General features: G+C 36.9%; 1 protein-coding gene across 3 annotated transcripts in view; it reads right to left on the bottom strand.

Moving 5' to 3' along the window:
• Positions 1-27,768, bottom strand: part of BARD1 (BRCA1 associated RING domain 1) — an 84,382-nt gene that overhangs the window by 24,732 nt on the left and 31,882 nt on the right. For all 3 annotated transcript variants that reach the window (XM_003812514.4, XM_034955070.3, XM_008964956.4), the window contains 3 exons: positions 18,901-18,981; positions 17,149-17,321; positions 2,088-2,196 (listed from right to left, as the gene is read on the bottom strand). In XM_003812514.4, the coding sequence (XP_003812562.1) occupies positions 2,088-2,196; positions 17,149-17,321; positions 18,901-18,981 (363 nt within the window). The remainder of the gene's footprint in view (positions 1-2,087; positions 2,197-17,148; positions 17,322-18,900; positions 18,982-27,768) is intronic.

The raw sequence follows: 27,768 nt of genomic DNA on the forward strand, positions 1-27,768 counted from the left end.
GTCTAAACTCGTATCAGGGAATTTAAGGCTTTTCACAATCTAGTCCCAACCTAGCCCTTTACCCTGAATCCCTCTTAAACACACGTCATACTCCTCTCACAGTAAATGCTACAGTTTCTCAAATTCCTAAGGTCCTTTATGCCTCCTTGTCTCTGAGCAGCTGTTCCTTAGATTTGGGCTGCCATTCTCACTTTGTACACCTGATTGCAGTGGGGAATGTTGGCTGTTACACTCAAAATCTATTGCTCACTTCCTCCACACTAACAGAAGCCCAGTTTTGTTCAGGTAGCCTCCCTTTCAAAGACTGACCCTATCCTCCAGCCCCAGGAGGGGCTGTCAAAATCAATTTCTGACAATAAGACACAGGGGAAGTCCACGGAAAGGCTTCAGGGAAAGACTTTAGTGTCTCTTTTTCAGTTGGCCACTGTCATATCTAGAATTGTGGCAATCATTCGACAACCATTAAAGGAAACTTCTTACTGAGGACAAATCCCCCAAACTGAGGATGGCAAGGTAAAGAGATACAAAGAATTTGGTTCCTTGATGCAACCACTAAGTGCTAAATTAAGCAAATGCAGAGCTATCCTGCATTGGGATTAATTCTATATAAAGTAATAAATTGTCTTCAAGCATTTGAGAAAAGGTTTTCTGTTACTGGCAGCCAGCAGCATTCTATTAGACACTCTGCTAAAATGTTTACCCTGAAAGACTTAGGACACCTTTCTCTGTGAAATTCTCTGTGTGTATACATATATATATACACACATATGTGTGTGTGTGTGTATATATATATATATATTTTTTTTTTTTTTTTTTTTGAGACAGTCTTGTTCTGTTACCCAGGATGGAATGCAGTGGCGTGATCTCGGCTCACTGCAACCTTTACTTCCCGGGTTCAATCAATTATCGTGCCTCAGTCTCCCTAGTAGCTGGGACTACAGACGCGTACCGCCACACTCAGCTAATTTTTGTATTTTTCATAGAGATGGGATGGGGTTTCACCACGTTGACCAAGCAGGTCTCAGACTCCTGACCTCAAGTGATCCACCCACCCCAGCCTCCCAAAGTGCTGGGATTACAGGTGCGATCCACTGCACCTGGCCTTTCTGTGAAATTTTTCCTGACATCTCCTGTAGTTTCTACTTACTTTGATTCTACTGTATATTTTTATAGCTTATTTTGCAAATTTATTACAATGTACAGTAAAAGTTTTTATATCTGAAATCCCTGCTAAGCTATGGGTTCCTAAGAAACAGGCATTCTTTCCACTTTATCTCTAGCTTGTACCTCTCTCCTAAGCTCCAGACTTTCATATGCAATGATCTATTCGATATCTCCCTTTCATGTTTTACAGACATCAAATTGGCACATAGAACTATTGATTTCCTTCTCCATGGCAACAAATGGCATTACCATCTACTTCCCTGCTAAGGTCATACTTATTCCATTCTTTTCCCACACTTCATATGTAATCTATCCGAAAGTCCCGTTTAGATGCTCGCTAGTCTCCAGCAATAACAAACTTCTTTCTAACCTTCCAACATACCAGCCTCATTCACTGAAGGGCCTATACACTGTGTCCTCCAGATAGTCACCTGGCAGCCTCCTCACTTCAACATTCAGGTTTCAATTCAAATCAGTGCTTTAAGGCTCCACTCTGTGACCCTAGCTAAAGCAATGGCCTTGCAGAAGCCCACTACCTCCATCCAACGACACTCTACAACATCTTCGAAACACTCATGTCTAAGTGTCTGAAATTATTTTATTTATATTAGTTCAATATTTACAGTTTGTCTCTTTCCTACCTCTCACCAGATGGTAAGCACCTCCCTGAGAATAAGAGTTCTACCAGTCATATTCATTGTTTTATGAATGCTGCCTAAAATACAGAGCGGGCTCAATAAGTATTTCTAGATGGTCGTACTGTGATTATGTCTTTGAATCCACAGTAGCTAATACTCAGGAAGTGCTCAATAATTGTTTGGTGAATGTAAGCAATTGGTCAAATGGAAATTTTTCTATTATGTTCCTTTCATAACCAATTTTAATAAAATATATAAATGTCCCAAAGCTAAATCCATACTTACTACTGAGCAGTGGCTAGCTGAGGATGATTCATTCTTCTCTGGTAGCAGCAATAGCGATTTCATACTTTCATCGTCTGTATAATCGACAGGCCGCAGACCAAATATATTACTGGTAAAATAAGTGCAGATGTGTTTAAGTAAGTCAAATGTGTGACTCGACTCAATTTTTCAACATCCTTAATAATATACAATTTTAACTAAAATAAATTACTCAGAACTCATATTAGGCAGAAGAATCTAGAATCAAAAGCTGCTGAACTCAAAGGAGAAATGATGTAAAATTTCAGTTTGACATCAGATTATAGGGATTGTTTTTATTGAATATAGTATTATGAATTTTTCACAACTGTATTCTGCATTCTTATTCATATTAAAATATGGCTTCATAATCACCAATCACTATGAGTGACAGACTTTCAAATGCCAATAAAAATCATTTACTATAGCTATTATAGGCCATATAGTCTTTATAAACCAATAAAAAATTAGATAAATTCACAGGACAGGGATTTTGTTCTACTAGAAGGAAAATTATGCCACATAACAAACAGTTTAATAATATAGTGAACAGGGTACTTTAAAAATTAATTTAAACATGTGTGCATACAATAACCTATAATAATCACAACCATCGCAGAACAAAGTATTATGGCTCAGAGAGATACAAACTTCTCAGCATGTACTAATTCACAAGACACAGAATGTTACGCGGAAGAGATTTTAGAGATCCCAGTTTGATCCTGTTCAAGATAAGAAAAAAAAGAGAGGAGAACAAGTTCCAATGGCTTAACTAAGGTCATATTCTCCTTGGTCAATTTCACTGAAATTAAATATTGCCCAGCCTAAAGTCTTTCAATTATAAGTAACTTGTTAAAACTAAAGGACTTCTGTCTACTATTCTGTTCCTTACATATGGTTTCAGAATATGATTTAAATACACTATACCATGGCAATAAGTTTTCAAAATGAGCAATTCTTTTATAGTCTTCTATGTTTTTTTTAAAGATTATGCTATATTCATATAATGGCCACAGAAGTTCATGTGAAAATCCAATGCGGTAAATGGGACATGAAGTTATAAACATGGTATAATACTAATTCTGTAAATTGTATCAAATGTATAGAGAAAGATCTGGAAGGAAACAGAGAGAAACATTAGGGGAAGTGAAAGGTAGAAAAATGCCAATTCCGTTTGATGCTGCAGAGAGATCATGTAGATGAGGGATATAAGCATCTACTGAGTTCACAGACAAGGTCACTAATGACCTTGGTGAAAACTGTTTTGATGGCAGAGTGGGAAAAGAAAGCTAATGTATTAGAATAAGAAATGAACCACAGCAAATGTTTCTCTAATGACTGCAATTCATGACTATCAGGTCCAATTGCTTTCTTCTTTGGATAGTCCTGGGTAAACACTGACAAGTTTGTATTCTGACTCTTCTTTATGTCCAAGTCCAACAACCTTCCTCTGGCAACAGTCTTTCTCCAGCCAAGATATAATACAGTGGATTGCATTTCAGCTTTATAATTTAAAACAAAGTGACACATGTCACAGTATACATTTACAGCAGACAATCTCAGGGTATTTTAAAAGAAACTCATCCACTATTCTTGATACTTCCTAATTCATTCTCTAAATTATTATGCTCATATACCAACTACACAATCTCCTCACCCACATATGCTATACATATGACAATCAAAAAATAGAAATCTGAGTTGAAGAACCAATGTTCTAGGTCTTAAACCACCAAGTGCAAAAATGAATAAACAAAACAACAACAACATATAATGGCCACATTATATGCCATCCAAAAAAAATAATAATAACTGCATAGCCATGATTGCACCATGGTACTCCAGCCTGAGCAAGAGATACTGTTCCAATGAAAAAAGAAAAAATGAGAAAAAAAAAAATCCATGCATACACTAGGACTTTTTGACAGAGACAAACATAGACCTTACACCTCAAAAAAATAAAATCTAAGAGCCCAATCAAGTGCACTTTAATGCACAGCAACTGAATCACATTAGCATAGTTATTTTACACATATTTGAAAAAAAGTGCATGATGACAACATGAAAAACTGTTCAAGTGCTTCTCAAAGTACCACCATCAGCAAGGGAGGAATATAAACCAAAAATCAACCAGTAAAACATGGTCTAAGCCAGTAAGATGATTTTACAAAGTGACTACCAGAGTTCCAATTTACATTTAGGATCCTTACTATACAAAGCTTATTATGTCATATGGTCTTAAAACATGTGGTTTCTCTGCTTGGATTATGGATGGCTTCTGCTCACACACAATTCACTAAACTCTTAGCCCTCCTGTAACGCTAATGAACTGAATGGCACATTACAAGTGCTACAGATGGAAAGATAATCAGTTAACCTCAGTCCTGCATCATGGGAAATAGAGCCTATTAAATCCAGTCATGTTGCTTCTGCTTTGTCATGAACCATTAAAATCTGGAAGTAGACGTAAGTTTACATGTGGGACATTCAAAGACCATAGCAAGAGAAGATGGGGCATGTGTAAGATTTCTTATTATTTGGGCACAATAATGTGTGCTTTCTTCCCATTGATGTATTTTAACAGACTAACACTTTAGTTAGAGAATTAGTGCGAAAAATCAATTTAAAATACACAGAGGTGGATTTTATTTACATTGTAAAACTAATAGGTACTACATACAGGAAAAGTTATGTTGAAACGTATCTCAGGAACTATTAACATGACTTATTACTAAATAGAGAAGTCAGTGATAAATACATTATTCTTCATCACTATACAAGGGAAGAAGACTCTTTTTTAGATTTACTACATCATGGACTCAAAATAGACATCAATAACTTGATTTGATATTTATTAGAATGGGTTACTGGGGAAGCTTATAAAATGGCTTTTTCTAAATACACTTAAATATAGTAAATTCTCTCTTTTCTAGCATGATTTAACCTAAAGTTTTACCAAACTAGGTGTTTTGGAGGGATACATAAGACTTAGAAAAACATTGTCCTTGCCTATAATCCTACTGAGGATAAACGTTCATTCAACAAACAGGTATCAAACTGATAAAGTATAAACCCAAACAAGTAATGAGGTGAAATAGAAGATAAGATTTAAATGGCCTTGATCCCAGGACTAGAAACTGGAATATGGTGGTTAACTGTTAAGGGGCCGTGTAGGGAATAAGCAACATGATTACTGAAATGGATGCAACTGATGGAAGAAAGCTTTCTATCAAACCTTCTAGGCACTGTGTGCTCATGTGTAGAAACCAAACACAGTATGAAAAACCAATGAAAAAATCAGGTATAAAGCAATGAACATTACAGACACAAAGTGTATGTTGCTGTGAAAATGGAAAGGCACGTGTCTACTAGCTAAATGACGTGGGTCAATGCAACACCAAAATATTTAAAACTATTTTGGAATATATGAAAATGTCGAGATCTTAACTGCTGAATTTACATCTAGTACACGACAGTATATTAATATCTTTTACATGTACCACTTTCGACAGTCAGTTCTTTTAATGCCTTATCAACGGACAGTCGCGAATTCAGTGAATTACAAATGATTATATGTAGATAATATACTTTACCTATACTGATAAGGTTTCGATTTGTGTCCCTGCCCAAATCTCATGTCAAATTATAATTCCCAATGCTGGAGGTGGGGCCTGGTGGGAAGTGACTGGATCATGGGGGCGGATTTCCTCCTTGCTGTTCTTGTGATAGTGATTGAGTCCTCACCAGATCTGGTTGTTTAAAAGGGTGTAGCACTAATGACCAGGAAAATGCAAATCAAAACCATATTGATACCACCTTACTCCTGCAAGAATGGGCATAATTAAAAAATAAAAAAATAACAGATGTTGGCATAGATGTGGTAAACAGGGAACACTTCTACACTGTTGGTGGAAATGTAAACTAGTACAACCACTATGGAAAACAGTGGAGATTCCTTAAAGAACTAAAAGTAGAGCTACCATTTGATCCAGCAATCCCACTACTGGGTATCTACCCAGAGGAAAAGAAGTCATGATATGAAAAAGATACATGCACATGCATGTTTATAGCAGCACAATTTGCAACTGCAAAAATGTGGAACCAACCCAAATGCCCATCAATCAATGAGTGGATAAAGAAACTGTGGTGTATATATACAATAGAATACCACTCAGCCATAAAAAGGAATGAACTAATGGCATTCACAGCAACCTGGATGGGACTGGAGACTATTATTCTAGGTGACGTAACTCAGGAGGGAAAATCAAACATTGTATGTTCTCATTCATAAGTGGAAGCTAAGCTATGGGGATGCAAAGGCATAAGAATGACACAACAGACTTCACGGACTCAGGGGGAAAAGGTGGGAAGGTGGTGAAGGATAAAAGACTACAAATTGGGTTCAGTGTGTACTGCTCGGGTGATGGGTACACCACAATCTCACAAATCACCACTAAAAAACTTACTTGTGTAACCAAATACCACTTGTTCCCAAAAACCTATGGAAATAAAAAAATTATAATAAATAAATAAATTAAAAGGCTGCAGCACCTCCTCGCCTCTTCCTCCTGCTCTGACCACGTAAGATGTGCCTGCTTCCCCTTCATCTTCCACCATGACTGTAAGTTTCCTGAGGCCCTTCCTGTATAGCCTGGGGAGCCATGAGCCAATTAGACCTCCTTTCCTTATAAATTACCCAGTCTCAGGTGTTTCACAGCAGTATGAAAAGGGACTAATACATATACTGAATCCTAAAAATTCGAAGGTTCTAATTTTTTTTCTGTTCCTTGACAACACAGTACACTGGCAGATTTCACCAGTTTTTTTTTTCTAATGTACTCTTGCGCTATTCCTTTACCTATGATTTTAAATCATAATGTGGAAAATATGCTTTATAAAATCTTTAAAGATATGACTGGAGATTTTAAATTTTAAAATCTTGAACAGACAATCCAGGTGTTCATGTGTCATTGCTTTTTGCTATCTAAAATGTAGTATGAAATACTGGATGATTTGTTACTGATGTTGATAGATCCTATGTGAAAATGGATATATGTATTAATATACATAATGCATGATATATATATTGCATATATCAAAAGTAGCAATAATCGTTTATTTATTTAACACACATGGAATGAATATATTTGTATAAACAAGTAGGGGGAAAAGTCACAAACTCTGTTTTGCAATTAGTTTGGAAAATAGTCATCATTCAGCAAATACTTTGAAAAAAATGTACCAACAACTTTTGGCACTATAGAAACAATGTCCTCACAGAACTCAGAGGAGGAAAGCAGAGAGGCACACAGAAAAGGTTTTGCAGTCTGGTAAAGCTCCCCAGACCTGAAAGGGTAAGGAAGAAAAGCGGGTACACAAACAGAATAAGAATATCCTAGCAGACAGAAAAGTGTGTGAAGGACTTTAAGTGAGATAGCACTTAGAACTTTTTAGAACCACCAAAAAAAAAAAAAAAAGGAAAAAGGGGGGAAAGGGAGAGTGAGAGAAAGAGAGGGAATGTACCACAGGAATACGAGGTACTCTCGAACTGTAAGCTATGGACAGATTATATAAGAACAAAGAAGAGGTGTTAAAGAGTTGGACTTCCTTCCAAAGGCAATAAGAAACCCTGAACAGCTTCCTAAATCATTGTAAGCAGGCGGGATGGCATCAACGTAGCATGGTAGTTAAGAGTTGGGGTTACCGAATAAGACTGCCTGAACTTACATTTCAGCCCTGCCACTCAAAAGTCTTATGACTTTACATGAATTACTTAAATCCCCTGTGCCTGTTTCCTCATTTATAAGATGGAAATAATAACACTACCTATTTTACAGGATTGTTGCCAGAATCAAATGAATACATCAAAAGCATTTAAAACAGTACCTAGCATATACGAACAGCTCAATAACTGCCATTATATTACTGTATTGGATTTGCATTTTTGGGAGACAGATACAGAATGAAGATAAGGGAACAAAATAAGTTATGTCTGGAGCATTAACCTCTTATCTTCATTTTCCCCAATTTTATGATACAATTGATGCATGTTTTTCATGATAATCTGGAAGTTTACTAAGGGAAAGTATAGAATTATGTCTTCTTAACAACATTCTAAGAGTAGATTTTCATTTTCCCATGTGGCACTACCTAAAGAGTATGAACCACATAACTCTGAAAATCCTTTTCCTAACTAGGAATCTTTCTGATCCTGAAGATGAGGAAAAGGAAGTACTTATGAAAGGGCTAAACTGTGGTGTTCAATGTTTCAGTTTTGTCCCAAAGGCCACATTCAGGATGCAGTATAACCTTTTAATATCCTTTTCCCCTCAGTAATAATATGGCAGACACCTGCCTACAATGGTGATCTGAATTCATTACACCACTAATAAAAGAGAGAAAGGAGAGATGGGCAAATTTAAACTTGTACTTGAATGTACAGACCATCCAAACTGCAAAAACATACGCAAAAAGGCATTTTTACTAATACTAAATCTATCACGCATGACAGGATACCAAGAGAGTTCATGAATGAAACCCTTCATGAATAACTACAAAACTGCAAACATGTAGATTTAATTTTTCAAGTCACTTTGCTTGCTATGGAGCAGGATAAAGCAGAGTAATTCAAACTAGCAACATGGGTTTTTAAAGCTATAAAACAAATTATCTCTGGCAATTAATTTTTTAAAATTAACCTAGGGCAGTGGGACAATTAATAGGTCCAATGGCCCATGTAATATTTTCTACTTCAGAATTCAACATCCTTCCAAGGAAAACTGTTAATGGCAGATCAAGTATCACATTCTAAAATCCTACATATCCATTAAAAATAAAAAAAAAGAAGCACATGTTATTCGCCACACACTCAAAATGGTTCTCATGTGACCGTAAGAGCTGTGGTTCTAGCTTCACACTGGGATGTACAGAGGGCAGTGGGGAAGATAGATTACCAATGATGTTTTGAACAGTTATAAATATTCCCAGACAACAAAGATTATAAATCTTTTTTTCATGATCTAGGGTTAAAACAGAACTGACTTTCTTATTGTTTTAGCTCACAAAAGGTACTTTTTTTATGCAAAAAAAAATTAAGGGTTAAATGACTTAATACTGTTATTTAAATGCAAGACATATAAAAACAGTAAGTTGCCAGAATATTAGAGTTAAATCAAAACAAAAGAGAAAGTCTGAAGTAGATATATGACTTTCCACTGTACATTCGAATCCTCCATAATTATAAAGATTTAGGGCCCAAAAACATTGCAGTAGGAAAATTAATAAAGAACACAGCCTCTATGGGAAAAAATAGGATTGGGAGACTTCACTGGTGAACTATAAAAGCTCGTTTATTTTAAAATTAAATAGTGAAGATGGCAAATAAAGAGTATCATTGACTTTAAATTCATACCACAATATGGTTAATTATTAGCTATTTTGCCTTGCCTTATAAGGTTTCAAGATTTCCCTCCACCAATATTCAATAGGATGCTTTTAAATTCACTTGGCTTTGCAGCAGATAATACTCCATTCTTTTTCCTATGTCTAGTCTTCCACACACATTCAATGTCTAACTTATATGACTGAGTTGCTTACTGTCCCCACTTCCTGGGCTACAAAAAAAGCTCTCAGTTATCTTTATATTTTATATGTCACTACTGAAAAGGTACTTCTTAAGCCTGGTCTCCAATATTTAAAGTCGCATCTTACTTAGCACCATTCATGATACATTATTATTATTATTATTATTTGAGACCGAGTCTCGCTCTGTCCCCCAGGTTGGAGGGTGGTGGCACGATCTCGGCTTACTGCAATCTCCGCTTCCCAGGTTCAAGCGATTCTTGTGCCTCAGCCTCCCGAGTAGCTGGGACTACAGGCACACGCTGCCACACCCGGCTAATTTTTGTATTTTTAGTAGAGATGGGGTTTCACCATGTTGGCTAGGCTAGTCTCGAACTCCTGACCTCAAGTGATCCACCCGCCTCGGCCTCCCAAAGTGTTGGGATTACAGGCATGAGGCACTGCGCCAGGCCCATAACTTATTAACAATGCCAGAACATGTATCAGGATAAAACCTGGATTACTTAGCCCTCTTATACAAGCCTTCCTCTCTCCCAGTGACATCCGAGACTAACTCTATGGCTGGATTTTGTCTTAGTTTTTCTTCTCTCTCCTAGGGCTGCATTACAAAAATATTTACTCTTCTAATTCAAACTAATATTCTTACAGTAACAGGAAAGTTATAAAGTTAATCAAAATCACAGCCTCAGATAAAACGTCAAAATAGGTAAAAGTTTTACAGTTCACAGGGACTTTTTTTTTTTTTTTTTAGATGGAGTCTCGCTCTGTCGCCCAGGCTGGAGTGCAGTGGTGCGGTCTCGGCTCACTGCAACCTCCGCCTCCCGGGTTCACACACCATTCTCCTGCCTCAGCCTCCCGAGTAGCTGGGACTATAGGCGCCCACCACCACGCCCAGCTAATTTTTTGTATTTTTAGTAGAGACGGGGTTTCACCGTGTTAGCCAGGATGGTCTCGATCTCCTGACCTCATGATCCACCCGCCTCGGCTTCTCAATCCACAGGGACTTTTTAAGGATGAACTTGATGGGATAAAAAAAAAAAAAGTCCATTTTCTCTTTAGTGTCTGTATTTTATTATGAATACACTGGTATATCAGAGTGATCACTACTAATAACAAAACTAGAGAGATCTCCAAAAATTATATAATATGTGAGTTATCAAAATAGATACTGTTATGCTAAGTTGGCAGGGGGCAGGATATTTCCAGAAGATATTCTATTCATGTTCCAGAGAAGAGGAAAGGTAAAAAGAAAAAAAAAAAAAAAAAGCATTCTGATTACTTTTTAGAAACTATGAGTATAATTTTGGTATCAAAATCCGAGGCAAAAAAATGAAAGATAAAAATCACAAATCACTCTAACTTATAATCATAAATGCAAAATTCCTAAAACCCTAGCAAATTCATGTAAAATTTGTGTTTAAATGATACACAACACCAAGTCAAGGTTATCCCAGGAATACAAGCATTATTTAATATTTTTAAATGTATTAACAACATCAATAGTCAAAAAAGCATAAGCTTTGGGAGGCTGAGGTGGGAGGATCACTTGAGCCCACGAGTTCAAGACCAGCTTGGGCAACACAGTGAGACCCTATCTCAAAAACAAAAACGAAAAAAGTATAAGATCATCTCTGCAGAAGCTGAAAATCATTCAATAAAATAAAATACAGTCTTGTTAGAAAATAATAAAGGGAAGAAAGCTTCCACAGGGCAATAAAGAACATTAATCTTTGTATTTAATATGGATATTAGTATTGACTATAACTCTATGGGTCAGTACTTTTTTAAAAAAGGAAGAACGAAACAAGCAAGCCAACTATCACCATTATTGTATCATTCTGGAAGCACTGACAAATGCAATAAGAAATAGAAGCTAATAAATGATAATTAGATCTTTAGAATTAGGTGTTGACTGGATAGAAATGTACTAAATCAACAGCTCTCCTATATATCAAGAATAACAAATTATATTTATTAACACAATATCGAGTTTACTAGCAACAAATAATCAAATACTATACAGGTTGAGCATTGCTAATCCAAAAATCTGAAATTTGCAACGCTCCAAAATTGGAAACTTTTTGAGCACCAACATGACACAACAAGCGGAAAATTCCAAACACAGTACTTAAAAAACCATTTTAATGCATAAAATTGTTTAAAATATTGTATAAAATTACCTTCAGGCTATGTGTATAAAATGTTTATGAAACACAGATAAATTTCACATTTAGTCTTGAGAACCATCCCTAAGACATCTCATTACGTATATGCAAATATTCCAAAATCTGAAAGAAATCCCAAATACTTCTGATCCCAAGCATTTTGGGCAAGGGATACTCAGTCTATACCTAGAATAACCTCAATTAATAGGTATATGCATGTGTATACCTACATACATATATATGAAACAGACTAAAAACTTTACTAAGATATATATAACAGAATGCTTAAACAAATGGAGACATGCAGCTTGGTCCTGATTACTTTTTAGAAGCTATGAGTCTAACTTTGATATCAAAATCTACTGACAAGAAGTGAAAGATAAAATCACAAATCACTCTAACTTTTAAAATGCAAAATTCCCAAATAAAAACCTAGCAAACTGATGTATTCATTTAAAGAATAACACACGACATGAAGTTTATCAATCGACTTGATAGAAACCATCTTTATTAATCCACTGTATATACTTACCAATTTCAATCAACATCCTAATCGGTACTCCACTAGAATCTATGTACGTACCCAACTTCAAAACATCCTAATATGGTATTTTTGAAACAGTACAAAGTAAATCAAACTTCATTTGAAAGAATAAATTAATAAATATGGCTAATTCTCCACCCCACCCCCCTCCCACCACTACTGTCACTACTTTGATTTGACTCTCATCACTCCTTTCCTGGATTACTGGACAAATCTCTTAACTGAGTTCCCTCCCCAGTGTGAAGGAGGAGCTTTTCAACTTAAAATCAGCACTCTGTTTAGCACACACAGCCTTTCAAAGACCCTGCCCATCTTCTCTGGCCTCTCATCCTCCTCCATCCTTTTATTCCACTTACATCACTAACGGAAGTTCCTAGAATGAATGAAGCAGCAGTCTGGCCTTGAGTACCTTAGCACCCATATCTTATCTTTCTCAAAATCCCATCCTCCCTTTCTATTTTTTCAAAACTCGAAGTTCTTCTTCTTCCAGAAAGCCTTCTGTGACTTCCTCTGGTCTTACTTTCAGCCCTAGTTGAGACTTTCATACTACTGTGAGCACCGTGCTATGAAGGCATACCTCACACCATTCTATAATCAGTACTTTAACAGACTGTTCACTGTTCACTCCTACTAGAACAGAAGCAGGCAGACAACTGAGGAGATGATGAGGCAAAGGAGCAATGGAGGGACTATGAGAAGACTTAAGAAGAAAGGAAGGCATCTAAGAGAAAACTTCAACCTTGAGGTGATGAAGAACACAGCCAAAATGTCTATGCTAGAGCTAAAGGAGGCCACTTAGAAATTTACAGTAAGCAAAAAGGACTTTACTTCTTCAATCAGCCAAAGTAGCAAACCCTAAAGAGGGTCAGACAGAATGGTGTTTGCCCTTGCTGGTTCTTACCCTTCTTCCATGGGAAGAGTTTAGGCCTGGTTATTGAGAAAAGAGTTCCACCAAGAGTATAAGAGATACAGTAAGCAGAGACAGAAAAAGTTTGTTTGCCAACTCAGATTCCAGAATTTGAGATGTTAATGGCTTTTAAGGAGTAAGAGCTTCAGGAAGAAGTAGAAGAGTAGTAAGAATCCCATAGTCTCCATGCTCCAGACCCCCTTCCCATGATCTCCTTAAGAAATGGAGGAAAGGGCAGGAATAAATTTCATCTATTCTCACCTGTTACTACCTAATTCTAGAAGACAGTATCTAGAACATTGAGACAGCATGCACTTAAAAGTCAAGGCTATAGGAATTACTTTGGGTAGCCACAATCCCACAAAAAGTAACATGCCATGGATGCCAATTGGGCAAAAGCTGCCAGGAACCAGTTCAACCACCTTAGAAAAGGCACAGATATGGGAAACTTGGTTTTAGACATCTTGTCACACAGTAAAGGTAGTGGCAGAAGGAGGCAATTCCCATTTTCATGTCATCTGACCTTTTATCAAAAAAGAGGAAAAAGTATACCATAATCTTCATTCATTCAAACACTAATTCACTCTACAAACAAATGTGGATACAGACTACATTAGGCACTTGGCAGAACTAGGGAGGGCAGACATGATCCCTGGCCCATACAGCTTACAGCCTCACAAGAAGGGAGGAAACAGTAAGTCCTACGACTGGGGAGAAGTACCACATCAGGAAAGGTGGCCAAAAGGACAGGATAACCCAGGTGAAACTCAAATGAGAAACTGGCTACCAAAAACAAATATTCTAGACAATGCAAAGACATGTACAAAGGCTAGGAGGTAAAAGACCCTACATATTTTAAGGAAACAAAAATTCAGAAAAGCTGGTGCAAAAAATGCTTGAAGGAAAGGGGGAAAGGAGAAGCTGTGGAAAGACTGATGAGAACAGAGAGGAAAGTAGCACCAGACCATCCAGGGTCTTATAAACCATATTTTGGGATTTAACCTTTATTTTAAAAACATTAAGAGGAAGCCACGGAAGGATTTTAAGCAAATAAATGACTTGGCCAGACTCGTGTTCTTCTGCAGGTGCTCTGGCTGCAGGATGGAGAGTGAAAAAAGAAAAGTAACCTGAAAAGGAGGAGAACAGTCAGGAAATTTGTAAAGCCAATCAGATGAACAACAATGACTACGACATGTTTTTAAGAGGCAAAAAACACAGGAAAAAAGTATGAAGACCAATAGTCTGGAAAGGAAATTTTTAGAAACAGCTACCATACTCTTGTACCCTAGGATTAAATCTGTCCCTTCATCTGCCCTACTATCCTTTATCCAATATCAATCCCAACCTCTTGGGTGAAATAAACCCTACTTCCCAACTACCCAGCTGTATCAACCAGCTGTCCAACACAGTAGTCACTGGCACATATGGTTAAAATAAAATACATTTTAAAATTTATTCCTTGGTAGCAATAGCTAATTTTCAAGTGTTCAATAGTAGAGGTGACTAGTGGCTACTGAATGTCCAGCATAGATATAAACATTTCCACCACCACAGAAAGGTCTACTGGACAGTGCTGAGGAACAGATATACCTAAATTTGCCACTTCACTAGGTAGTCCTACTTAAACCAACACTGAAGGCACCTGTGAAGGCAGACTCACTCACTGTCTCATGCCACTCCTTGTATATTAATAAGCCCTCACAGCGCAGTGACGAATCATGGTGTACAAACCACAAGACAGGCTCTGTGTTTTGGCTCATTAATCCTCACTACGCTCTGAAGAAACAGAAACGCAGCAGGCATCACCCATGTTTTATAGGTGAGGACACCAAGGCACAGAAATTAACCTGCCTGAAGCTATAAAGTCAGTAATGGAGTCACAAATAAAAGCTAGATTCCCTAACGCCCTGACCAGTGCTCCATCCATTAAAGTAGTCATGGCTGATTTAAGAACCCTAGAATGAAAACTAGTCAGTTTCACCTGACCCAAGCAATAATTTGCTTTACCAAATAGCTTGCAACACATATGGGAGGGTCATATCGGTTAGGTCCTTACAAAGAAATAGGTCCATGTATATGGAGACACACACAAACACGCACGTGTGTACACACACACACACACACACACACAAATAAAAACCGGAAGAATATACACATCCCCTGAATTTGCCCCAATTATCTTATAACCTGTGATGAGAGATAAAAGAGATTAGACACATTTACTGAAACTAACAGCACTAAGGTATGGTACATTCTTGCATTATTAATTTGGTTTTCAATTATGTTAAATAGTTACCAATAAAAAATTACAACCTAGAAGCCCTGCATTTTATAATTCTTATTTGCATCTGTTACCATTGAAAACTTAATTTTTTTGTGCCCTTTTCAAACCTATAGAAGCAACAAGGGCAGAGACGCAATACCTGCATTTTCATTTCAACTACTTAATTAACTGAAAAGAATAAAATACTACATAGGGAGACATGAACCAAGTTACAGATTAAAGATACAAAATCTACATACAGTATTTGCTTGTGACACTCTTGACAATGCCAATTTTAAAATCCAGCTGCTGGCATTCACTAATGCATCTCTGTGTCCTGACACTGCAAAAAGTTCACCCAGAACCTCATGTGAATGATGTAAAAAATTTAAGAAATAATTCAACTGCCCCGGCCCAATATTTAAATTCTTATATGCTTTACCTGTTGTAATAGTAAATACACAGAAAAAATAAAATGGGAATGAAATATTTAAAATAATTCCAAACTATTAGGAAGCATACAAAATAATTATTTCTACAATAACTGCTTATTAAAGTGTAAATCAATCTACAGAATATAAACACTAAGTAAATTTTTCCATTAAATGAAAGCTTCCAAAACTGACAACTGTTTCTGAATTAAGAAAGTAAATCTCCCCCAAATATGTCAGCACAGTTATCCCCATTGCTATCCATGGGGAATTGGTTCCTCAACCCCTGTGATGTCAAAATGTGCCGCTGCTCAAGTTTCTTATAAAAGATGGCATAGTATCTACTTGTAAACTACACACATCCTCCCGTATACTTTAAATCATCTCCAGATTACCTGTAATACCTAATAGTATGAAATGCTGTATAAATATTTATACTATATTGTTTTACCTATATTACTTATTATCGCAGTGTTACTTTTTTTTCCCTTTTTAAACTTTTATTCTAGGTTTTTATTTAAGTTGTGAAGGTTTGTTATATAGGTAAACTTGTGTAACGGGGGTGTGTTGTACAGATTATTTCACCACCCAGGTATTGAGCCTAGTACCTAATAGTTACTTTTTCTGCTCCTCTCCCTCCTCCCACCCTCCACACTCAAGTAGACTCTGGTGTCTGTTGTTCCCTTCTTTGTGTTCATGAATTCTCATCATTTAGCTCTCACTTATAAGTGAGAACATGTGGTATTTGGTTTTCTGTTCATGCGTTAGTTTACTAAGGATAATGGCCTCCGGCTCCATCATGTGCCCACAAAAAAACATGATCTCATTCTTTTTTGTAGTTGCATAGTATTCCATGGTATATATGTAACACATTTTCTTTATCTGATCTGTCATTGATATTTCCCAATTATTTTTGATCTGCAGTTGGCTGAATCCTCAAGTGTAGAACCCAAGAATATGAAGGACCAACCGTATCATAAAGAGAAAGGGCATGAATGCTGATTATGAGTGCAGAATGTGATGATCACATCTAATTTTAGTTGTGAAAGTGAAGAAAGCCATCAACTTGACTATTAAAGTCTGCTTTATCACACACCTTGATTCAAGAATATAGGTCAATTTTAAAAATAATTTTTACGTTGAACTACTTACACAGCATTTCTGGAGGCTCCATAGGAAAGTAACAGCTTGACTATATCCACATGCCCATTCTTGGCTGCATCGTGAAGTGGTGAGTCATTTTGATACCCGGTGGTGTTCACCAATGCCTTATGCTGGAGCAATAATTCCACTACCTTCAGGTGCCCATGATTGCAAGCTTCATGCTAATTAAATTTTTTGAAAAAGAAGTGAAAGAAGTGATAAGAAAGAGCAATGGATGATATTATAATATCACACTTTAGAAAAATAAATGTAAACGTCAGGCAGTAAATTTATTGTTACCTAAATACTCAAAAACACTATAAGTTGCTGACAGAGTGAAAGTTACTATTAATAATCTTTCAATCAAGATCTGTGTAACTCATAAAAAAAGAAAGGCTATTCTCATTTGAGCCTTGGGTCAAGCACTTTTCTTTTTTTTAGAAGAAAATGTAGTTTTAAACCAACGGTAGCTCCTTAAATGTTCTACAATAAATGTAACACATTAAGAAAAAAAGTCTACATATTTAATAACAAGATGATACATAAAATCTGTACCAGTACATACACATATCATGCAACAAAGTAAGTATCCGTGAAGGAATGCTTTTAAGACAAGCTATTTGCTGAACCTACAAATTGCTGTATGGCTGCTGTTACTGATAAGAGAAATAACACGAGTAGGAATACAAAAAGAGCTTGCTGAATGACAGAAATGGCAACAATGGAGTGTTCAAAGATGCCTTACATCCAAATCTTTCCTTATGTCTAATGAACTACAAACAATGCTGTATTCTAATAAATCTCTGGCATTCTATACTTTTTAAGTACATCAATTTCAATTCATAATAAGTGATATCACACTCAACATCTGTAGGTCTATTTTTAGGAGACAGGAATCCAAATTAGGCACTAAACCCTCTAAATCACTAACCAATCTTTACTACAACTTGCCTTAGTGGCTTTGAAGAAAAAAATAAAATTAACCTTTCTTTGAAAAGGTTAGCCAGCCAGTAGAGTCCAACCAGCAAAGCGACTGATCTAGACTAAACTCTCCCAGCTTTCTTGCACCTAGCCTATTGAGAGTCTCCTAATTTCTGGGCTGAATTTCTCGTTTACAGGATGAAGGCATCTACTTCATTTGCTGACACTTCTGTGGCTGCATTCAAATCTCATGTTTGTCCTAATGTAATTGGCCTACATACCAATTGTTTCCAAGTATTTGTGTCATTCTGTTTCCAGATTATGCTTCACACTTTTTTAGTAATAATAAGCAAAGACCTTTAAAAATGTTTAATGTAAGCAAAGATTTCTACTGCCTTATATATCTACAATTGGATAGGGTATAAGTGAGGCTAAGATAGACCCTCAGTGAGAATTACTTCCTTGTGATCATCTTCCTATACTCAGTTCCTCCGACCTCTTTTTGTTCCAAGAAATTTGGTTCCAGTGACATGCAGTGCTACAGAATGGAGCCTGATGTCAGCTGTAGCTGTTACCTCTAGACATTAGCTAAATTCTGCAGTACAGTACAAATGGATTCCTAAATCTAAAGGTAGTCTGTCAAAAGGTAACCAATTTCTTGCCTGTCACAAATGAAAAGCTAGAAGGAAAGTAATCATGTTCTCATACTTGATGAAAACATAAGTTCTTCAGACTAAAAAGAGTGTATGTGGCAGAGGATGATATATAGACAACTACATAACTATAAACTATAAGAACTGTAAAACACAGAAAGAATGAGAATAAAAACCAGACAACTACCAATGGTGTCCATCCAGCATGGTCTTTAACATTTGGATCACTTCCATTTTGTAAAAGGTATTCAACAGAAGGTATGTCGCCCTAGAAAAATGAACAAAACGGAAATTAAAAAGCATTAAGGAAAGAAAGGAAAATATTGAGTTTTTTTAAATGCTGTCTTCTTCAATATAAAGTAAAACTTAAATCGTTTTCTCTTAAGGCTACTGTTCATGAGTTAATAAATTATTAGGCCGGGTGTGGTGGCTCACGCCTGTAATCCCAACACTTTGAGAGGCCGAGGCGGGTGGATCACCTGAGGTCAGGAGTTTGAGACCAGCCTGGTCAACATGGTGAAACCCCGTCTCTACTAAAAATACAAAACTAGTCGGGCATGGTGGTGCCAGCCTGTAATCCCAGCTACTTGGGAGGCTGAGGCAGGAGAATCACTTGAGCCCGGGAGGCAGAGGTTGCAGTGAGCCAAGATCATGTCACTGCACCCCAGCCTGGGCCACACAGCAAGACTCCGTCTCAAAAAAACAAAACAAAAAAGAAATTGTCTGCGTATAAATTATTCTGAGAGATCAAGAAGTACAGTCATGCTTGAATACAGACTAAAAAATCTATTAGAAAGCCATATTCAAAATTCATTTCAGGTACCAAATAAAGGACACTGGCCAAAGATCATGTGCTCATAATGAAGTTTTAAAAGCCATAATTTCACTTGTGAAAAAAACAATTTTTGAGCATTTGTAAATGGCTTCTGAGTATTGTTTAAAACAACCAAAACTGTTTAGCCCAGAAGACTACTCAGTGAAACCAAAGTTAAAAAACAGCCAAAAACTGCCATTTTATTGGCAGTTACTCCATCCTACTACATTTAGTTTATATTCACCTTATTTGTTCAACATTTTCTAGGAAGCAACAGTTGCTCTGTTTAAAATGGCAAAAAAAGAGATCAGTACAAACCTATTCAAATCAGCCCACACAATCAGCATTAAATTTTTATCCCCCTGCTCAACGCCCAGTTCAAGACTAAAATCACCACCCATTATCAACTAATTCAACTATATGAAATAGAGCTTCTGTGATGTAGCCTTACAAGTCTTTTCTAACAAGTGGTTTTCAATTTCTCTATTTCTCTATTCCAGTACTCTGGAGAGCTATGCAACAATGTTATAACAGTAGCAACAGTAGCACACTGATGCAATGGAGAGAGAAGGCAGATGAGGAATAGTAAGAAATACAATAACTTTACTTTAGAAATCACAACCTCTTTTTAAATCAGATGAACAAGATCTGGGGAATAAGTGAATTAAAATGAGGCACAAGGCAAGGAAAATACTCTGAAGGCAGACAATATTAATTCGACTTTCATATTAAGACACTGTCAATTATTAAATAGCATTAAAATTGAAGACCCCTTCCAGTTTTGAACTTTCTGTGTCTTGTGTGTCATGATCCAACTAAATCCTACTATAAATGAGTAGACTTTTAAGGTCACTTTAAAGCTGTCTTGAAGTAAGAAAAAAAAAATAGATTCCCTCTGCTGCCAGCCTCCAGCGAAGGTAGACTGTGGCAAAGGAGTTCTGGGGAACTGGTCTCAGGTAGTCTGCCCTCCCACTCTTCTTTTTTATTCATTTTCCTAGAAGTGAGAGATAATAATCCTCCAGCTATCTAATACCAGGGTCTCTTAAATTTGGCCCTTCATGTAATGTGGAAAGATCTGACATCTATCATTTATGTTTAATTACATATTACGTTTTAAGTATCCGTTAACTCTTAAAGCCTTTTTAAAAATCTCTAGCTGTAATATAAAAGATACTGTCCCTTTGTAAAACAATGTCAGGCTTTAGGAAGAAGGAGGCATTTATGCAGCGGGATGAAGGTAAAAATTTTCTTGAAATTACATTATTATCACCACTCACTGCAAATGTAACTAATCAGTTCTTTTAGGATAACAGGACAGGGTACAGTACCTAAGTCCATGAAGATAAAGCAAAAATATCTAGCAGAGCATACTCTCAAAAAAGACCGAATAAAAAGCTATAGACAGAAGTTACATGCATAACATTGTGTTCAATGAGTTTCGTGAGTGCTTCTTTAGTGAATAAATCTCTCCCCACCCAACCCCTCTCCCAATACTTTTTTCTGAAATTTTTTTCCTCTGTTGGTTTGATAATGTAGAAATCACTAATTCTCCTAAATATAATATTTGATTTTTTTTTTCTTTTTAAAAAATTTTGCTGGCCAGACGTGGTGGCTCACACCTGTAATCCCAGCACTTTGGGAGGCTGAGGCAGGCAAATCATGAAGTCAGGAGTTTGAGATCAGCCTAGCCAACATGGTGAAATCCCGTCTCTCCTAAAAACACAAAAATTAGCCAGGCATGGTGGCGCACGCCTGTAATCCTAGCTACTCAGGAGGCTGAGACAGGAGAACTGCTTGAACCCAGGAGGCGGAGGTGGCAGTGAGTTGAGATCACACCACTGCACTCCAGCCTGGGCGACAGAGCGAGACTCTACCTCAGAAAAAAAAAAAAAATGCTTTTTATATCTAATTGTCTCTGTTTCTGTGCTCTGGGCTGTTTCTCAAATCTTCAGTTTTCTAAAAAAGTAAATTCTCATGCAACATACATTTTTATATTCCTAAATTAACAAAATGACCTTAAATGCTCAATGGGTCTAAAAGGATTGTAGGTTTCAAATTAATTACCCCAGTTTCAAGAAAAAAAAAAAAAAAAAAGCAACATTTTCCCAGATTTCTTAACAGTGCAAATTCTACTTCTAGAGCAAGTTATCATGTATTTAGCAACTGGAGTGCAATGGCATGATCATAGCTCACTGTAACTTCAAGCTCCTGGGCCCAAGCAATTCTCCTGCCTCAGCCTCAGCAGTATGCTACTGCTAGGCATACATCACCATGCCCGGCTAATTTTTTTTTATTGTTTTGTAGAGATGGGGGTCTCACTATGTTGCCCAAACTAATGGACTCAAGCAATCTCCTGCCTTAGCTTCCAAAATTACTGGGATTACAGGTGTGAGCCTCTGCAACTTTTGCTTTATATTCATAACGGTTACAAATGAATGCAGGAATATCTGCCAAGATACAAATTTGATTTTTTTTCCAAAACAATCCTGTAACAAGTGAGCAGATAAACTGCCAGAACCACACACATTCCCTATCTTTAACATGAAAGTACTCACACACAAAAACCTTCTCAAAGATTTCCCCATTCTAATTCTACATGGTAATGCAAAAAATATATATATATATTAAAGAAGCTTAAAAATAATATAAACACAATTGTGAAATGGAAGAGTCTCATGGGAATAGTCAAACAGAAACGGAGTGACAATTTAAAGAATACAAGTAGACTCTCTTTTAAGGTTGTTAGACGGTTGCTATTTTTCTTTCATGTCACCTCTTCATATTATCAAAGTGTCTTCTGTTAACATTCTCCCCACCCCTGAACTGTATAGCTGATTAGCAAACGGCTTGCTTTTTATAACCAATCTGCTTTCTCCTCTCTAGTACTTGAAAGTTTTGTCATATTTTCATCTTTCTACTTCATGTAAATGTAATGTCATGCGCATAAATAAAATTATGATAATTAGATAGAGTCTACAGTAACTGGAATAGCTTGGACTGATATGAAGTAGCCAGGAAATAAATTAAGTTTTGATTCTGGCTTGTTTAAATTACTTTCAAGTACTCACTTTTGGGCTCCTCACAACTTGAAAGAATAATTGAACTTTTCTTAAACCATAGCAAAAATAATTTATCTAAGGAAAGTATTTGCCAAGGCTTATTAAAAATTTTAAATGAATTTGGTATTTTCAAGTAATACACTGAAGGCTGAAAATAAGAGTGCGTGTGTGCCCCATTGAATCTTTTATTGCTAATCTTTCAATCAAAGGAAAGATCCTTCACACATTTGTACATATTGCAGATCCACACATATTCCAGCAATATAAATTAACTTTCCAAAAACACACAAACAAAATTTTTCCTTATTATAAATGTTAGCTCTTCTAAAATACCATTAATAAACATATTCATAAAAACAATACAGAACATTACAATTAAGTATAAGACAAATGACTTGCCTAGCATGGTTAAGCCTTTCCATGTAAATGAACTGACCAGGAACCAAAGACTTCCCTTCTTGGCAATTAGATGCCATTAAAACAAACAAACAAAAATGAACCATCTGGAATGAAGCTCTAAAATATGTTAAATATCTCTCTAGCTTCTTAGAATTTACTGAATAAAATACAGGCATATCTCGGAGATACTGTCAGTTCAGTTCCAGATCACTGCGATAAAGCAAATATTGCAATAAAACAAGTCACACGAATCTTCTGGTTTCCCAGCACATATAAAAGTTATATGTGTACTATACTGTAGTCTACTAAGTGTGCAATAGCATTATGTTTTTAAAAAAAAATGAACAGACCTTAATTGAAAATAACTTTATTGCTAAAAAATGGTGACAATCGTTTTGCTGGTGGATGGTCTTGCCTTGATGCTGCTGGCTGCTGGCTGCTGACTGAGCAAGCAGGTAGTTGCTCAAGGTTTGGGTGGTTGTGACAGTTTCTTAAATCAGGACAATAAAGTATGCCACATCCACTGACATTTCATGAAAGATTTATCTGTAGCATGTGACGCTGTTTGGTAGCATTTTATCTGCATAGAACTTCTCTCAAGATTGGAGCCAATCCTCTCAAACCCTGCTGCTGTTTTATCCACTAAGATGATATAGTTTTCTAAATCCTTTGTTGTCATTTCAACAGTGTTCACAGCATCTTCACCAGAAGTAGATTCCATCTGCAGAAACCACTTTCTTTCTCATCTATAACAAACAACGCCTCATCCATTGAAGTTTGATCATGAGGCTGCAGCAATTCAGTTACATCTTCAGGCTCCACTTCTAATTCTAGTTATCTTGCTATTTCTACTACATCTATAGTTACTTTCTCCACTTAAGTTCTGAACCTCTCAAAGTCATCCATGAAAACTGTAATCAACTCTTTTCCAAACTACTGTTAACATTTGGACATCCTCCCATGAATCATCAATGATATTAATGGCATCTAGAATGGTGAGTCATTTCCAGAATCATCTGTGGAATCCCCATCTACAACAGCTATAGCCTTACAAAATGCATTTTTTTAAGTAACAAGACTTGAAAGTAAAAGTTACTCCTTGATCCATGGGCTACAGAATTGATGTTTTGTTGGGAGACATGAAAACAGCATTAATGTCCTTATCTTCATCAGAACACTTGGGTGACTAGGTGGCACTGTCAATTAGTAATATTTTGAATATCTTTCCTGAACAGTAGGTCTCAACAGCGGGCTTAAAATATTTAGCAAACCACGCTGTCAAGATGTGCTCTCACCCAGGCTTTGTTGTTCCAAATGGTAAATGAGCACTGGCTTCCACTTCAAGTCACCAGCTGCATTAGCCCCTAACAAGAAAGCCTGTCCTTTGAAGCCAGGCATTGACTTCTCCTTTCTAGCTATGAAAGACACAGATGGCATATTCTTCCAACAAAAGGCTGTTTCAACTTCACTGAAATCTGTTGTTTAGTGTGCCACTCTCATAATTATCTTGGCTAGATCTTCTGGATAACCTGCTGCAGTTTCTCCATCAGCACCTGCTGTTTCAACTTGCATTGTTATATTATGGAGACAGCTTTTTTCCTTCAACTTCATGAACCAACCTCTGCTAGCTTCCAACTTTTCTTCTGCAGCTTCCTCACCTCTCTCAGCCTTCACAGAATTGAAGAGATTTAGGATCTTGCTCTGGAGTAGGGTTTTGCTTAAGGAAATGTGGTTGGTTTGATAATCTATCCAGACCATTCCAACTCTCCTCATATCGGCAATAAGGCGGTTATCCTGTCTTCTCATCTCATTTGTGTATTCAACAGGGTAGCACTTTTAAATTCCTTAAAGAACTTTTTCTTTGCATTCACAAATTGGCTGTTTGGCAAGAGACCTAGTTTTTGGCCTATCTCAACTTTCAACATGTCTTCCTCACTCATCATTTCTAGCTTCTTATATAAAGTAAGAGATGAGTGACTCTTCCTTCCACTTGAAAACTCAGAAGACATTGTAGGGTTGTTAGTTTACCTAAATTCAATATTCTTGTGTCCCAGGAAACAGGGATTCAAAGGGAGAGAGATGGGAGAATTCTCAGTAAGTAGAATAGTCAGAAAAGACATTTATCAATTAAGTTTGCCATGTTACATGGCCAGGGTTTGTGGTGCCCCAAAGCAATTACAACAGTTACATCAAAGATCACTGATCACAAATCACTGTAACAGATACAACAGCAGTGAAAATATCTGAAATATTGTGAGAATTACCAAAATGTGACACAGAGACACACTGAGCATATGCTGTTGGAAAAACAGCACTGACAGACTTGCTCAATGCAGGATTGTCAAAAAACACAGAAACAAAACTCTCTGCAAAGCACAAAAAAGTGAAGTGCAATTAAATGAGGTATGCCTGTAATTCAACAGATAATTCTGATAACCTGGTCAATGGCACAATAAATTACTGGTATTACAAAAGCAGACTTATACATACGTGGTGAGTGACAGAGAAGAAAAATAGATACTGCCTCCAGGAGGTGTTTTAGAAATTAAACTCTTGAAAATATCACATATGCCAAGGCTGCTTTTGTTTCCTTTGCTACCTTGTCATGAAGCTACTATGAAGGATACATAATTTCACACACAATATAACATGACTGTGTTCAAGTATAATAAACTACAAAGTTAAACTCTAAATGAGACTCCTCACAAGGGATCTTCTCTCTCTCCAGGGGATCTTCATCACCTTTGTTATGTTCTAAGCATACCATGCCTTGTAAGTTGCATTCAAAACATTATCTATTATGTCTACATCACTAATAAATCGTGGCATGCCAGCTTCAAGCCATTCTTCTATTCCGCAGTAAGTCATTGCTGTGGCATAAATTATGAGTAATCATTGCCATTTTAAGAATTTTGCTAGAGAACTTGGTAGGGGGGTGTGGGGGAAGAAAAGGGGAACGTCAGTATGGCACAAATTCTCAAGCAAAGCTGACATAATAGAAAATAAAAAAATTTTCTCTATATCCTTAGTATTTTGTTTTCTATTGGGTTGGTGCAAAAGTAATTGTGGTAATAAATCAGAAGAATAAACAATGAGTATCTTAGTTTCTACTTAGGCACAAAGCTTTCTCATAAACTCTCCCATTCATGACACAGTGTTCTCAATAGCAGTTTAACATAGGTGATGCAGACATTCAAATAGGAACATGAGTTATGAAGATATTCAAATAGGAAGAGGGGTATAAAAAAGACTTACTGATAGGAGAGCAGAGAAATGATAATTTTGATTTCGGTCAGATTACTCTGGCTGTTACATAGAGAACTGAATGCAGGAAATACAAAGGGAAATTAGGAAGCTACTTCAGTGGTGTGGTCAAAAAATTACGACCTCCAAAAATGTCCACATACGAATAATCCCCAGAACCTGTGACTATGTTACCTTACGTGGTGAAAGGGACACTGCAATGTAATTAAGTGGACACACCTTGAGATGGGAAGATTATTCCGCATTTCTCAAGTTGCCCAATTTAATCATATGAATTCTTAAAAGCAGAGGGTCTTTCTGGCTATGTCAGAAAGATAAGATGTGAGAAGGACTCAATCTGCTGCTGCTGGATTTGAAGAAGAAGAGGACCACGAACTAAAGGAATGTGACAGTCTCTAGAACCTGGAAACAACCCTCAGCTGAAAACCAGCAAGAAATCTGGATCTCAGTCTTACCACAGGAACTATGAAGTCCCTGCCAACCATCCAAGCAAAAATGAAATGGGTCCTTCCTGGAACCTCCTGAAAACAGCTGAAAACATGATTTTAGCGTGATGAGACCCATACTAGACTTCAGGTGTACAGAACTGTAAGAAAATTAATTTGCATTGCTTTGAATCACTAACTTTGTGGTAGTTTGTTTTGGCAGCAATAGAAAACTAATGCAAGTGGTAGGGGCAAGAAAAGAGAAGTAGCTGCCAGTAGGGTGGTATCTATGGAAAGGTTATGGCCAATGATGATGCCCAGAGGTAGTTTGGGGCAAGGTATTATACAATGTTTATTAATAATGTTTCCAAGCTCAGAAATCAATCAGTAAAGCCCTACCTGCAGTGGGGGAAGGTAACTAGTGCAGGAGAACAAACTCCTGCTGGGTTCTCTGCCCTCGGTGCATACACCAAGGATGCTCAGCGCAAACATGTGCTCAAACTGTAGAAACTGCAAGTTTACCAACATGCTTAAGAAACAATACAATGCAAGTCTAAATAACTTTAGAGCTACTTGAAATCCTTTTCTGAAGTAGGTGGGTACAAAACATAAATAATCACCACCAAAAAAGATGCATTATCTTTTGACAGCACAAAACCTGGTCCTTCCCCTTATTTGCTTTGGCTGCCTTAAAGGTCACCAAAACTAAATTCACTCCAGTTGTAGTAACTCTTTCCTCTTTACCAACTCCTTGTTCCATTTTATAGTAGCTTTAACTTTAGAGCCACTTCAAATCCTTTTCTGAAGCAGGTGGGTGCAAAATATAAATAAGATAGCAGAATTGCAATATGTGTACACATAGATTTATTCATTCTTGGCTGCAAATGAGAAAATTAGGATAGGAATGAAATGAAAACTGTTTCTAAAAAGATTGGCCAGGTATGGTGGCTCATGCCTGTAATCCCAAGACTTTGGGAGGCCGAGGAGGACAGATCACCTGAGGTGAGGAGTTCGAGACCAGCCTGGCCAACATGGTGAAACTCCGTCTCTACTAAAAATATAAAAAGTAGCCTGGCGTGATGGCAGGTGCCTGT

This window comes from Pan paniscus, chromosome 13 (assembly GCF_029289425.2).
Source record: "Pan paniscus chromosome 13, NHGRI_mPanPan1-v2.0_pri, whole genome shotgun sequence".
Lineage (NCBI taxonomy): Eukaryota > Metazoa > Chordata > Mammalia > Primates > Hominidae > Pan > Pan paniscus.